This window comes from Phyllopteryx taeniolatus, chromosome 1, assembly GCF_024500385.1.
Source record: "Phyllopteryx taeniolatus isolate TA_2022b chromosome 1, UOR_Ptae_1.2, whole genome shotgun sequence".
NCBI lineage: Eukaryota > Metazoa > Chordata > Actinopteri > Syngnathiformes > Syngnathidae > Phyllopteryx > Phyllopteryx taeniolatus.
The window spans coordinates 1,352,097-1,365,094 of NC_084502.1; the positions used below are offsets into that span (position 1 = coordinate 1,352,097).

At 45.2% G+C, this 12,998-nt stretch overlaps 1 protein-coding gene across 1 annotated transcript; it reads left to right on the top strand.

Annotated features, from left to right (window-relative positions):
• Positions 1-4,007: 4,007 nt before the first annotated feature.
• Positions 4,008-12,525, top strand: LOC133483677 (sorcin-like). Its single transcript, XM_061785238.1, has 8 exons — positions 4,008-4,167; positions 5,761-5,979; positions 6,061-6,130; positions 6,204-6,247; positions 6,339-6,486; positions 7,165-7,278; positions 7,363-7,421; positions 11,881-12,525. Exons 1-8 carry the CDS (start codon positions 4,144-4,146, stop codon positions 11,905-11,907), a joined length of 705 nt encoding a protein of 234 aa, XP_061641222.1. The 5' UTR covers positions 4,008-4,143; the 3' UTR covers positions 11,908-12,525.
• The last annotated feature ends 473 nt before the right edge of the window (positions 12,526-12,998 follow it).

The window sequence follows — 12,998 nt, forward strand, 5'->3', positions numbered from 1 at the left end:
TTCCATACACAAGGTGACTCAATGTGCGTTACACGATTAAAAGCATTTCAAACAAAGAAAAAAAATAAAAATACAATTGAAACTGCGTACAGTGCAGGAAAGATCACTTCAAAGTGGAAATGCTCTAAAAAGCATGAAAAAAAAAGAAGACTTTTTAACCTGGATTTATGAACATTCACACTTGGGGCTAACATCACTTCTGCTGGCAACTTCTTCCATTTGTGTGCAGCATAATAGCTAAATGCTGCTTCACCATGTTTGCTTTGGACTCTGTGCTCCGCTATTTGACCCGAGTCTGTCGCTCTCAGAGCCCTACCGGCTTTATATACCATTAGCATTTCTTGCATATATTCAGGACTTAAACCATTTAGTGATTCATAGACCAGTAGCAGAAATGTAAAATCAATTTTAAAGCTGACTGGGAGCCTGTGTAGAGACTTTAGAAATGGAGTAATACTGTATGTAATCTGACCTCTTTGCGCTGGTCAGGACCAGAGCTGCAGCATTCTGAATGAGCTGCAGCTGTTTAATGCTCTTTTTGGGGAGTCCAGTCAGAAGACCCACAAGACCAGAATTGACACCTTTCCCGAGTCAGTGTTCAACCTTATATCATTTAGCAATTTGATAAGAGCTGATTCCTTACTGTGATGAGTTCGGAAACCTAATTGAAAGGTCAAAAAGTCAATTAAAAAAAATCAAGAAATGAGTGAGTTGATTAAAAATAACTTTCTCGGCAATCATGGCTATGAAGGGGAGGTTTGAGATGGTTCTATTGCTTGCTAACATGGAAGCCTTCAGCAATTCTATTTTTCAGAAGAGGCTTCATGGCAGCTACTTTAAGAGTTTTAGGAAGCTCGCCTCACTGAATTAAGCAATTGCTTATTTGCTGCAAATCAGCTAGCACAGACTTCGCAATAGTTTTGAAAAAATCAGATGGTATTGAGTCAAAACAGCTTGTTGATGATTTCAGCTGCTGCGTCGTTTTCTCTACAGTTTATTTGGTGGACCGTATCAAATTCTGACATGGTAATGGGTGGCTTGAAAACTCTCATTTGTCCGTAGGTGTGAACGTGAGTGCGAATGGTTGCATCCTGCTAACATGCCCACATGTGTTGTGCTGCCAACCCAAAGTCAAAAGTTTATTAAGCTACAGAAGGTCGTTTCGTTACAAAAGTGGCCAGTGAGTAACCGAAGTCGTACTCATGTGCTGTGTGAACTCATTTTCACTGTCATAGTACTGGTTGGTCACACTTGCTAGTACAGTATTAACTTCATAGCCGGCAAGGAAGCCATTGAATTTCCTGACCGTAACTGACAGTTGGGGAGGTGGGAGTGAGACCCGCTGGAACGCTTCTTTGTGGATGCTGAGTCAGTGCGGCCGGTCGTCCCACTCTCTCAAAATTCCAACCCGTACCGGACTCCGCCGTCTGCCAAGTACCGGAGCGCTCAGACACGATGTGCACTGCGGGATCGCCAACCTTTCTACCTGCTGGAATGTCGGTGACGTAGGCCTCAGCTCACTTCCATGAAAGTCATTGTGGTGCAGCTGCGGGTTGACAATTTGGAGTACGAATATCGAGATCTCTGTGGCCCCAAAGTGTCAGATGAACAAAAACTTCGCTGCAAAAGGAGCCCTCATGCTCTGACTTAACAACAACAATCTTTGAAACCCTTAATTAATTGTAAGTTGTGCTTGTGTAATTTAGTTTTCTAACGCACCAGCCTAAAGTAGGGTTTAAACCAATTAGTCGACCACTTTGTTGACTCTACTGCGCCGCCTCAATGTTTAACGCTTAAAGTCGACTAATCGCTAATCGTGTTTAGGCATCTCGTCTTCCAATCAGCCAATCGTCGCTGGCTTTAATCTTCTGTGGAGGGAGCAGCAAAAGGTCGAGCCAACGAGGTCACACGGTCTTCATCCATCCGAGCGTGTCTGAGAGTACAAAAATAAGCTGACGGTGAATCACAATAGCGGTTAGCCTCACACGCTTCGGCTATTCCGATTACCGCCCGTCTTAAAATATCGATACATGGACGGGACTGGGGGTGAGGAATGAGGGCATCCTCGTCACCAGGATGTTTGGAGATAACGAGAACGTTATTGATATCACAGCACTCGTATCACCAAACTGTCATAACACTTGTCGCAGGATGGCGTATGGCTGTACTATGCGACAAGCGTGTGGAGATATTTGACCAAAAATGAGATCGGGAGCACAGTTACTTGCAAAAGATGCAAGTTTATGCTCAAATACAATAAAAGCACAAGTGCAATGGAAACAATGAAACTGAGATATACTTCATTTTTTTAGAGCCTGGCTACTGTCTTACCAACACGCTACGCTATGGAACACAAGATGAGACTGCTCTCTGAAGGGGAAAAACTTAATTTTTTTTGAAATGCTTTATTTCACAAAAAAACCTGCCGTTGGAACAGGGGGGTGTAGACTTTTTTTTTATCCACTGTATTTACATGACAAAAGTTCTGAATGAAACAAATATTGAATACAAACCACACGTTTGTGAGAACAGCGTCTTTCCTCAGCGGATACGCAAGAGCGCACGTTATTTCCGTCATGCCGGAAGGTGTGAGGCGATGATTAGTCACAGTAAACAGTAAAAGCCCGTTGAAAGCTTAACAAATAGAAAAGCTGTACATTTATGGGGAATAAACACCATTTTCATCACTTGTTCCACTCACGGCGTACATCCTCTGCAAACAAATCTTCCCTAATGCAGCATGTCTTGTTTGAGGAGTAGCCTACAACCTTTCCATTTACATGCCACGAAACCAAATCGCTTAGAGATGACATTTTGAACACATTTAGTGTCAGTGTAAAAGTAAACTGTTTAAAAAGTGGATCAGGCTTTTTCTTTTTGTTTCCTTCGCTGTGACTCCACTTAACGATATTGTTTTTGTTTCACAATGAAACAACCGTGTGACTGAATCAAGAGCCGACTGGGGTCGATTCACACAACATTCCGATTCCGATTCCTGTCAAAACTGTGTTGCGTGTTTTTCTTTGCACATTAACGACAAAAGTCCTGCTTTTGTTTGAATTCCTCATTTTAAAAAAGACCAAATGCTCAAATACAATAAAAGCACAAGCTCAAGCGAGACGTTTTTCCTCATGTTTTTGAGATTGTAGGGTGAAAGCTGCAGCTGGCTACTAGTGCGGACTGAATGGGTGGCAACAGTGGGGAAATGGAATGAACTATGAACTGAACCAGTTCATTTTTGGAATGGTGAACTGAACTTTGAACTAGTTCAAGTAGAAAATGAAATTTGCCATCATTGTTGACAGCCTTCACAAGTACCAGTCCTAATGCAGGTATCGACCCGATACTGATACCCTTTATCAGTACTCACCCCTCCCTCATGAAAACATAAATCAACATTATGTGTGTTTGTGTGGGTGAAATAAAGAAAGAAAAAAATAAAGCTATTAAATTTGTATGCTGTCGCGTTGTTCATCCATCCATTTTCCATACGCTTATCCTCACTAGGCTCGCGTGCTGAGGCCTAAACCAGCTATCTTTGGGCGAGACGCAGAGTACACCGACCACCATATAAACAAACGACCATTCACACTCACATTCACACCTACGGGCAATTTAGAGTCTTCAATTAACCTACAATGCATGTTACTGGTATGAGGGAGGAAACCCACGCAGGCACGGGGAAAACGCGGGTCCTCAGAACTGTGAGGGAGACGTGTTAACCAGTCGTCCACCGTGACGTTCAGTGTATTTTGAATTCGTTTATTGGTGACTTGCCACATCCAATATGGCGGACGCACGCGTATTGCAGCAACGGGCCAACCCGCTCAATGAGGCATCCATGGAATTTCTCTATGGTTAGAACCCGAAACAGGATAAAGTCGCTCTACAATCTCTCGGCGTCGATGTACAAGTTGGCTGTTTATGCGGTGTCGAATCGAGAAGGATTCTTTTTTTGTTGTTGTTGTTTTTCAATCTTTATTTCCAACAACCAAAACAAATTAGTTTCATTACGTCACACATTGGCTTCTACTTCCGCTAGCGTCTGGCAAGTACTTACCGGAAGTAGAAAAGGGTGTCACTTGTGTTATGCACGACTGACCACTTTTCAACTTGTGCTAATTTTCTTTTTCAGTTACACAGATGGCTTACCCGGGATACGGTGGGGTGAGTACATTAAACGGCCTCAATATGTTTATTCGTCGTATTTTGTGTGTATGTCAGAGAGATAAATGACTTCCGGGTTGGGAAAAAAAAAATCATGAACATTTAACTAAAATGGTTACACCCGTTCAGTATTTCATTTCTATGCTGGTGAAGAACTATACTACATGACAAATCCCAGATCCAATAAAACATAAGTAGTGTGCTTACACTCACTTTAAGTTTGTCCGACGCACACCGCGGAGTCGAGCGCAAGGACGGCGCAGAGATCAGAATCAGAATCGTCTTTATTTGCCAAGTAGGTTCAAAAAACACCCAAGGAATTTGTTTCCGGTAGTTGAAGCCGCTTTAGTACGACAACAGACAGGCAATTGACAGAGAACACTTTGGAGACATAAAGACATTGAGAAAAACAGTCACTGAGAAATAAAGGGTTGTTAGTTATGTCGGCGAAAACTTGCCCGTATTTGGCGCTGGTTGCTAAGCGACCGAATAGGAAGTAGCCTGGCGGATTTTCCGCTCGTTTGGAAGTACAGTAGGCAGCTGGGCGATTTTAGGATCAGAAGTTTAGGGGTGCTGAGCTCCCGGCCCGGCAAGATAAATTTCACTGTTTTGTATATTTCAATGCAATTTCATTCCCACATTTATTAAAGAGAAGCATGGCACTTCTTGGGGAAAGTCTGTAACTAAACTGTCAAATCTTAAAATGGTTACTTAAACATTGAAATAACAAAAATATGAATGGCTTGGAATCCATCCATCCATCCATTTTCTGAGCCGCGTTTCCTCACGAGGGTCGCAGGCGTGCTGGAGCCTATCCCAGCTATCATCGGGCAGGAGGCGGGGTACACCCTGAACATAAAAACAAACAACCGTTCGCACTCACATTCACACCTACGGGCGATTTAGAGTTGTCAATTAACCTAACACGCATGTTTTTGGGATGTGGGAGGAAACCGGAGAGCCCGGAGAAAAGCCACGCAGGCACGGGGAGAACATGCAAACTCCACACAGGTGGCGCCGGGGATTGAACCCCAGTCCTCAGAACTGTGAGACAAACGTGCTAACCGTGCTGCCCTTTCCAGTTCAGTAAAATAATTAAAATGATGAAAAGCTCTCACATTGTAAATTACAAAGGTGGCATGCACTGTTTCACATTTTACCGTAATGCCGCCCCCCCCCCAAGAATTGTCAATAGTGCCGCCATTATAAATTTATGCCGCCATCTAGAGGTTATGAAAAAGCTGTACACATTCATTCTAATATGCTGCCACCTCGAGGTTATAAAAAAGGTGGAGCCTACACTTTCATTCCAATATGACAGGGGTATGTATGACTGCATATATGTTCAGTTGTGCTTATAAGTTTACATACCCTGGCAGAATTTGTGAAAGCTTTATTTATTTATTTGAATACGAGGGATGACTTAACAAAGCCATCATTAATTTCTTTATGGTTATGTTTTGTTTAATGATAATGCTTTTCTGAAAAGCTTGACAGTTTAATTTGAATCCCATTAAAATAAAATGTGTCTTGCCAGGCCCTTCATGTTTTCTTCAAAGAAATTTCCGACCTTGAGTCTATTTCCTTTCTTAGTATGGCAGCCCAATGCCGCCCCAAGGAATGCCTGGAGGACCAATGGGGAGACCCGTACTTGGTCACATGGGTGGACCAATGCTTGGCCCAATGGGAGGTGCACTGCCCCAGGGTGGTGGGTACTCCCCCTATGGAGGAGGCTATCAGGCCACGTATGGTGCTCTGGCCCCAGCTGCCAATGACCCAATGTGGGGTTACTTCACAGCCATTGCTGGCCAGGTATGAAAGGAACAAAACTGGCATCTGCAGCGTCTTCTGGCCAGCAGACCCAAGTACATGAGGTCTGACACTTGTGTACAGGACGGTGAGGTGGATGCAGTGGAGCTGCAGAGGTGTTTAACTCAATCTGGCTTCACTGGAACCTACAGCCGTGAGTGGCCTTCTCTATGCTAGGCCATGCAAAGCTGTGATTCTTTGTACAAATTGTTTTCTTCTTGTTGCAGCATTTAGCCTGGAGACATGCAGAATCATGATCGCGATGCTCGATGTATCCTTTTGCGCATCACTGCGGGTAACCGCGGCGGTAAGGTCATTGTACATGTTTACGCAATGTTGCGCCTTCACCACCCCATCACCAGAGAGACTTTACAGGTAAGATGGGCTTCAATGAGTTCAAGGAGCTGTTTGTGGCGCTGAACGGCTGGAAGCAGAACTTCACAATGTTTGACCGGGACAGGAGTGGTACTGTTGAGCCCCATGAGATGAACCAGGCAATCAGCTCAATGGGTGAGAGACAGATGAGAAAATGAAAAATATTACTTCAGTGCCATCTGGTGGTATCTTGATGCAGAGAATCTATGTTGAAGTGAGGGTATGAGCTTCATTTTGTTAGGCCGTAGCTTTGTCTGATAGAAGAAATGGCTTTGCCGCAATTACAAACCTTATTGTGTGGGCGTCGGTTACTTTGGATTTTTGCTGTTCACTGGTTCAGTGAACCTTCAAGGTAAAGCATCAATCCTGCCCTGCGCTTTTCATAAAACTCAGATGTTTTACAACACATCAAACAAGCAAAAACAGACAAAAATAAACAGGTGAATTGGTTGAGGGGTAAATGAAAGTTAAATGCAAAATGAAAAAGGTAAGTTTTTAACTTGTTTTGAATGATTGAATATAGGATAGGTGAGTTTGCAAATGCCGAACTGCAAATATGCGGGGTGCCATTGTATAGTGCTATTTGTCTTAATTAAAAAAAAAACTAAATTCAAGTAAAATTTGTATTGTAGTGGGGCTGGAACATATCAATGACATTTAAAGTTCATTTCAACGGGAAACATTTATTTGATATCTGAATACATTGAGTTAAGCGCTAGATCGCGGAAAACAAGTTCAACTTATTATAAGTCGAGGTAGCACTATATAACATTCTTCTTTTTTTTTTTTTTTTTTTTGTAACCACTAAACCAGGATACCGCATCAGTCCTCAGGCTCTGAACGCAGTCATCAAGCGCTACAACAAAAGCGGCCGCATCTACTTTGACGATTACGTGGCCTGCTGCGTCAAGCTTCGTGCACTCACAGGTAGCACGCGCGCTACGTGAGAACGAGCCAATGGTAGCTCTGTGACCGCCTTCGCACTTACTTGCATGTATATTCCCATTGCAGATCATTTTAAGAGGAGAGATACCATGCAGCAAGGTTCTGTACATTTTGGCTATGATGACGTAAGTCACAGTACCTTCCACATGTGCACGTGCGCTGTCTTCAAAATCACTTGGGTTCTATTCGTGCTACCTTTTGATAGGGATGTTCGATACCACTTTTTTTCATACTGATAACAGTACGAGTATTCACTCTGGAGTACTCAATGGTATCGAGTACTAATACCACTAGTACTTTTGATAACATCACATTTAAATTAACACAATAACAGATAATTTTGAACTAAGACCTTTCTCTCTTCCTTAATCACATGATGTTTTGCCAATGTGTCACATCCTTGCATGGTAGCGCCAACTATTGGTGGTGAGGACTTATCAATGTCAGATTTATTTATTTATTTAAAACATTATTTTTTTTTAAATCCCCCACACACACTTAAAGTATCGGTGGCTGTTGTCGGCAGCCTTCACCAGTACCCGATAGCTTGAAGTCAGGCCGGTATCGGCCCGATACCGATAGCTGGTATTGGAACTCGCTTTTCCCATCCCTAGGGGGGGAAAAAAAATATATAAAAAAAATAAATAAATGAATTATTATCCCTGATCTTTAATGTATGTCATGTGAAATGTTAAAACACAACACATAAAATGCATGTATGTATCATTTTGATCCCAACACAAAAACATATGGCAGCTAACCAGGAAGTGGCCACAGCTACGTTCCAAGTGTCCCGACTGCCTATACATTTTAACGTTTCCCAAATAATTTTTCCATTTTTATTGATGCTCTGTTATTTTTATTGTATTGCTTGATTTCTTTTAACTATATTTGTACGGTGACCCATCCATCCATTCTCTACCGCTTATCCGGGTCGGGTCGCGGGGGCAGTAGCTTCAGCAGGGATGCCCAGACTTCCCTCTCCCCAGCCACTTCATCCAGCTCTTCCGGGGGGATCCCGAGGCGTTCCCAGGCCAGCCGAAGGATGTAGTCTCTCCAGCGTGTCCTGGTTCGTCCCCGGGGTCTCCTCCCGGTGGGACATGCCCGGAACACCTCACCAGGGAAGCGTCCGGGAGGCATCCGAATCAGATGCCCCAGCCACCTCATCTGGCTCCTCTCAATGCGGAGGAGCAGCGGCTCTACTCTGAGATCCTCCCGGATGACCGACCTTCTCACCCTATCTCTAAGGGAGAGCCCGGACATCCTGCGGAGGAAACTCATTTCGGCCGCTTGTATCCGGGATCTTGTTCTTTCGGTCACGACCCACAGCTCATGACCATAGGTGAGGGTAGGAACGAAGATCGACCGGTAAATTGAGAGCTTCGCCTTTCGGCTTAGCTCTTTCTTTACCACAACAGACCGATACAAAGTCCGCATCACTGCAGACGCTGCCCCGATCCGCCTGTCGATCTCCCGTTCCATTCTTACCTCACTCGTGAACAAGACCCCAAGATACTTGAATTCCTCCACTTGGGGCAGGATCTCATCCCAGACCTGGAGAAGGCATGCCACCCTTTTCCGACTGAGAACCATGGTCTCAGATTTGGAGGTGCTGATTCTCATCCCAGCCGCTTCACACTCGGCTGCGAACTGCTCCAATGAGAGTTGGAGGTCACGGCTTGATGAAGCCAACAGAAACACATCATCTGCAAAAAGCAGAGATGCAATACAGAGGCCACCAAACCGGACCCCCTCTACGCCTCGGCTCCGCCTACAAATTCTGTCCATAAAAGTTATGAACAGAATCGGCGACAAAGGGCAGCCTTGGCGGAGTCCAACCCTCACCGGGAACGAGTCCGACTTACTGCCGGATATGCGGACCAAACTCTGACTCCGGTCGTACAGGGACCGAACAGCCCGTATCAGGGGGTTCGGTACCCCATACTCCCGAAGCACTCTCCACAGGACTCTCCGAGGGACACGGTCGAACGCCTTCTCCAAGTCCACAAAACACATGTAGACTGGTTGGGCGAACTCCCATGCACCCTCGAGGACCCTGCCGAGGGTGTAGAGCTGGTCCACTGTTCCACGGCCAGGACGAAAACCACACTGCTCCTCCTGAATCTGAGATTCGACTTCCCGACGGACCCTCCTCTCCAGCACCCCTGAATAGACCTTACCAGGGAGGCTGAGCAGTGTGATCCCCCTGTAGTTGGAACACACCCTCCGGTCCCCCTTCTTAAAAAGGGGGACCACCACCCCAGTCTGCCAATCCAGAGGCACTGTCCCCGATGTCTACGCGATGTTGCAGAGGCGTGTCAACCAGGACAGCCCCACAACATCCAGAGCCTTTAGGAACTCCGGGCGAATCTCATCCACCCCCGGGGCCCTGCCACCGAGGAGCTTTTTAACTACCTCGGTGACCTCAAACCCAGAGATAGGAGAGCCCGCCTCAGAGAACCCACACTCTGCTTCCCCATGGGAAGGCGTGTCGGTGGAATTGAGGAGGTCTTCGAAGTATTCTCCCCACCGACTCACAACGTCCCGAGTCGAGGTCAGCAGCGCCCCATCCCCACTACTATACACAGTGTTGCACTGCTTTCCTCTCCTGAGACGTCGGATGGTGGACCAGAATTTCCTCGAAGCCGTCCGGAAGTCTTTCTCCATGGCCTCACCGAACTCCTCCCATGCCCGGGTTTTTGCTTCAGCGACCACCAGAGCTGCATTCCGCTTGGCCAGCCGGTACCCATCAGCTGCCTCAGGAGTCCCACAGGCCAAAAAGGCCCAATAGGACTTCTTCAGCTTGATGGCATCCCTCACCGTTGGTGTCCACCAACGGGTTCGGGGATTGCCACCACGACAGGCACCGACCACTTTATGGCCACAGCTCCGGTCGGCCGCCTCAGCAATGGAGGCGCGGAACATGGTCCTCTCGTACTCTATCTCCCCCGCCTCCCCCGGAACATGAGCAAAGTTCTGTCGGAGGTGGGAGTTGAAACTCCTTCTGACAGGGGATTCTGCCAGACGTTCCCAGCAGACCCTCACAATACGTTTGGGCCTGCCACGTCGGACCGGCATCTTCCCCCACCATCGGAGCCAACTCACCGCCAGGTGGTGATCAGTTGACAGCTCCGCCCCTCTCTTCACCCGAGTGTCCAAGACATCCGGCCGCAAGTCCGATGACACGACCACAAAGTCGATCATCGAACTGCGACCTAGGGTGTCCTGGTGCCAAGTGCACGTGTGGACACCCTTATGCTTGAACATGGTGTTCGTTATGGACAATCCGTGACGAGCACAGAAGTCCAATAGCAGAGCACCGCTCGGGTTCTGATCGGTGGGGCCGTTCCTCCCAATCACGCCCTTCCAGGTCTCACTGTCATTTCCCACGTGAGCATTGAAGTCCCCCAACAGAACAATGGAGTCCCCAGCGGGAGCGCTCTCCAGCACCCCCTCCAAGGACTCCAAAAAGGGTGGGTACTCTTAACTGCTGTTTGGTGCATAGGCACAAACAACAGTCAGGACCCGTCCCCCCACCCGAAGGCGGAGGGAGGCTACCCTCTCGTCCACCGGGGTGAACCCCAACGTACAGGCGCCGAGCCGGGGGGCAATAAGTATACCCACACCTGCTCGGCGCCTCTCACCATGGGCAACTCCAGAGTGGAAGAGAGTCCAACCCCTCTCGAGAGGACTGGTACCAGAGCCCAAGGTGTGTGTGGAGGTGAGTCCGACTATATCGAGTCGGAACTTCTCGACCTCACACACCAGCTCGGGCTCCTTCCCTGCCAGAAAGGTGACATTCCACGTCCCTAGAGCCAGCTTCTGTAGCCGGGGATCGGATCGCCAAGGTCCCCGCCTTCGGCTACCGCCCAGCTCAACTACATTTGTACAACTATATTTGTACGGTGACCCTAACCAGGATAAGCGGTGTTGAAAATGGATGGATGGATGGAATAGGTTTGAAATGATCAAAATTAACTTCAAATAAACATTTTAATTTAACATAACAAAAGGAGGGTTCTATTTTATTTATATAGATTTTTTTTTAAATGTAGTATCTTGTTGTTATTACATCAATGGTTCACCTTTTAGCAATGTGAGTCTTTGAAAGCTTGGGCTTTTCTGTCAGGAAATATCGATCGCTTGGCGTATTTGTGGAACAACGACACAACAAACACACCAAAGCCTTTTTTTGCGAAACTGTTTATGGTGGTTATTATGCAAAAGTGCAGAATGGCTTTCTCACAACACATTTCCAGTAATAGGCGGATAACAAAATATTCTCAAGTAAATATAATCAAAATATAACTTGGTTGTTTAACTTCACACTTGATGAATGATGGACAGTCACTGCAGAGAGCCGACTATTTGTATACAAATAATAAAAAGCCTATTTTCCATAATATGTCCCCTTTAACTCATTCACTACCAGCCGTTTTCAAAACCTTGTTCGCCATTCACCAGTTGTTTTGACCAGTTTATAATCTGATATTTTTATTATATATATTTTTAATTGTTGTGTTGGATGCAGCTTCAGTGTTCGGTCTGTTCTTGATTTGATAAAATTCTCTTGTTCTCTTGCAGTTCATCCTTTGCACTATGTCCATTTAAGTGCTGCTGGTGGGCGGAGCAACCATGCCAAAATCCTTTGGCGAGCCAATCAGGCATTGCCGCCGGACCAATCACTGTACAGCAAAAGCAATCGTGGCCAGTCGGGTCCCTGGAGGGTTATAGGCGTGGGACCATTTTGCTTGTAAAGCTTGCTATAACATTAATGTATTTGCTTATAAATGGATATATACACATACTAGTATAATTTAAAAATGTGTCAAGCCAAAGGTAGAGTCATAGTTTGGAAAAGAGATTTGGTGACACCTGTGCCATTTTTTTTTGAAGTGGAGTGAAGATCGTGCTGTCTTATAACAACTTTATATAAATCTATTTTAAATGTATGCAAAGTATCAAGTTGTATTTTTGTAGCCCCCAAAAGAGACTGCACGTAACCGAGGCTGTAGTAGATCATATTTTGTTACTCACAAAGCGTTTTATAAATCCTGTATGCTTTGTGTTCATTGACTTTGTAGAATTGTGCATTTTTCTAGTGTACTTAACATTTTGTTCAATTTCATTAAAGAACACAGACACAGGATTAACTGTGGAAAAAACGATGCCTTGTATTACATCCTGGCAAACAACAACAAACATGCATTAAATGAATTGTGACCAGCACTAGATTTTATAATGTGCCATTTATATTATTCAGTACAGCATTTTATTTTTAATGAATTTTGAAAAATAAGTACCAGTTTCATGTGAAGGCTATTGGACGCCAAGTTAAGTTGTGAATATTGAATGTTCTTTCTTTTCCGACTACACCGCTCTCAAATATTGAGGGACATTGGGCTTTTGGGTCAAAGGTGTTTGATTCACGAATGGACCGATACATTTCCTAGTTCAATTACAATTGTTTTTTGGAGAGACTGGAAGAGTCACAGAAAGCCATAGAAATGTTCGTGGCTCTAGTTAGGGATGGGTAAAAATATTGATTAATCGATGCATCACAATATTCCTCTCCCCAGTTCAATATCGATTCAGGTAGTCCTCTTAATCGAGCCACCATCTGGCCACTAGAGAGCTCAAAACTACATGTGCACGCTCAGCAATAAACAAATGGAAGGTGGAGATATGATATTATTAAAATA

Coding starts and splice junctions, on each gene's coding strand:
- LOC133483677 (XM_061785238.1), top strand. CDS start 4,144: ATGGCTTACCCGGGATACGGTGGG. Junction 6,487..7,164: donor CCAGGCAATCAGCTCAATGG/GTGAGAGACAGA, acceptor CCACTAAACCAG/GATACCGCATCAGTCCTCAG. Junction 7,422..11,880: donor TACATTTTGGCTATGATGAC/GTAAGTCACAGT, acceptor GTTCTCTTGCAG/TTCATCCTTTGCACTATGTC.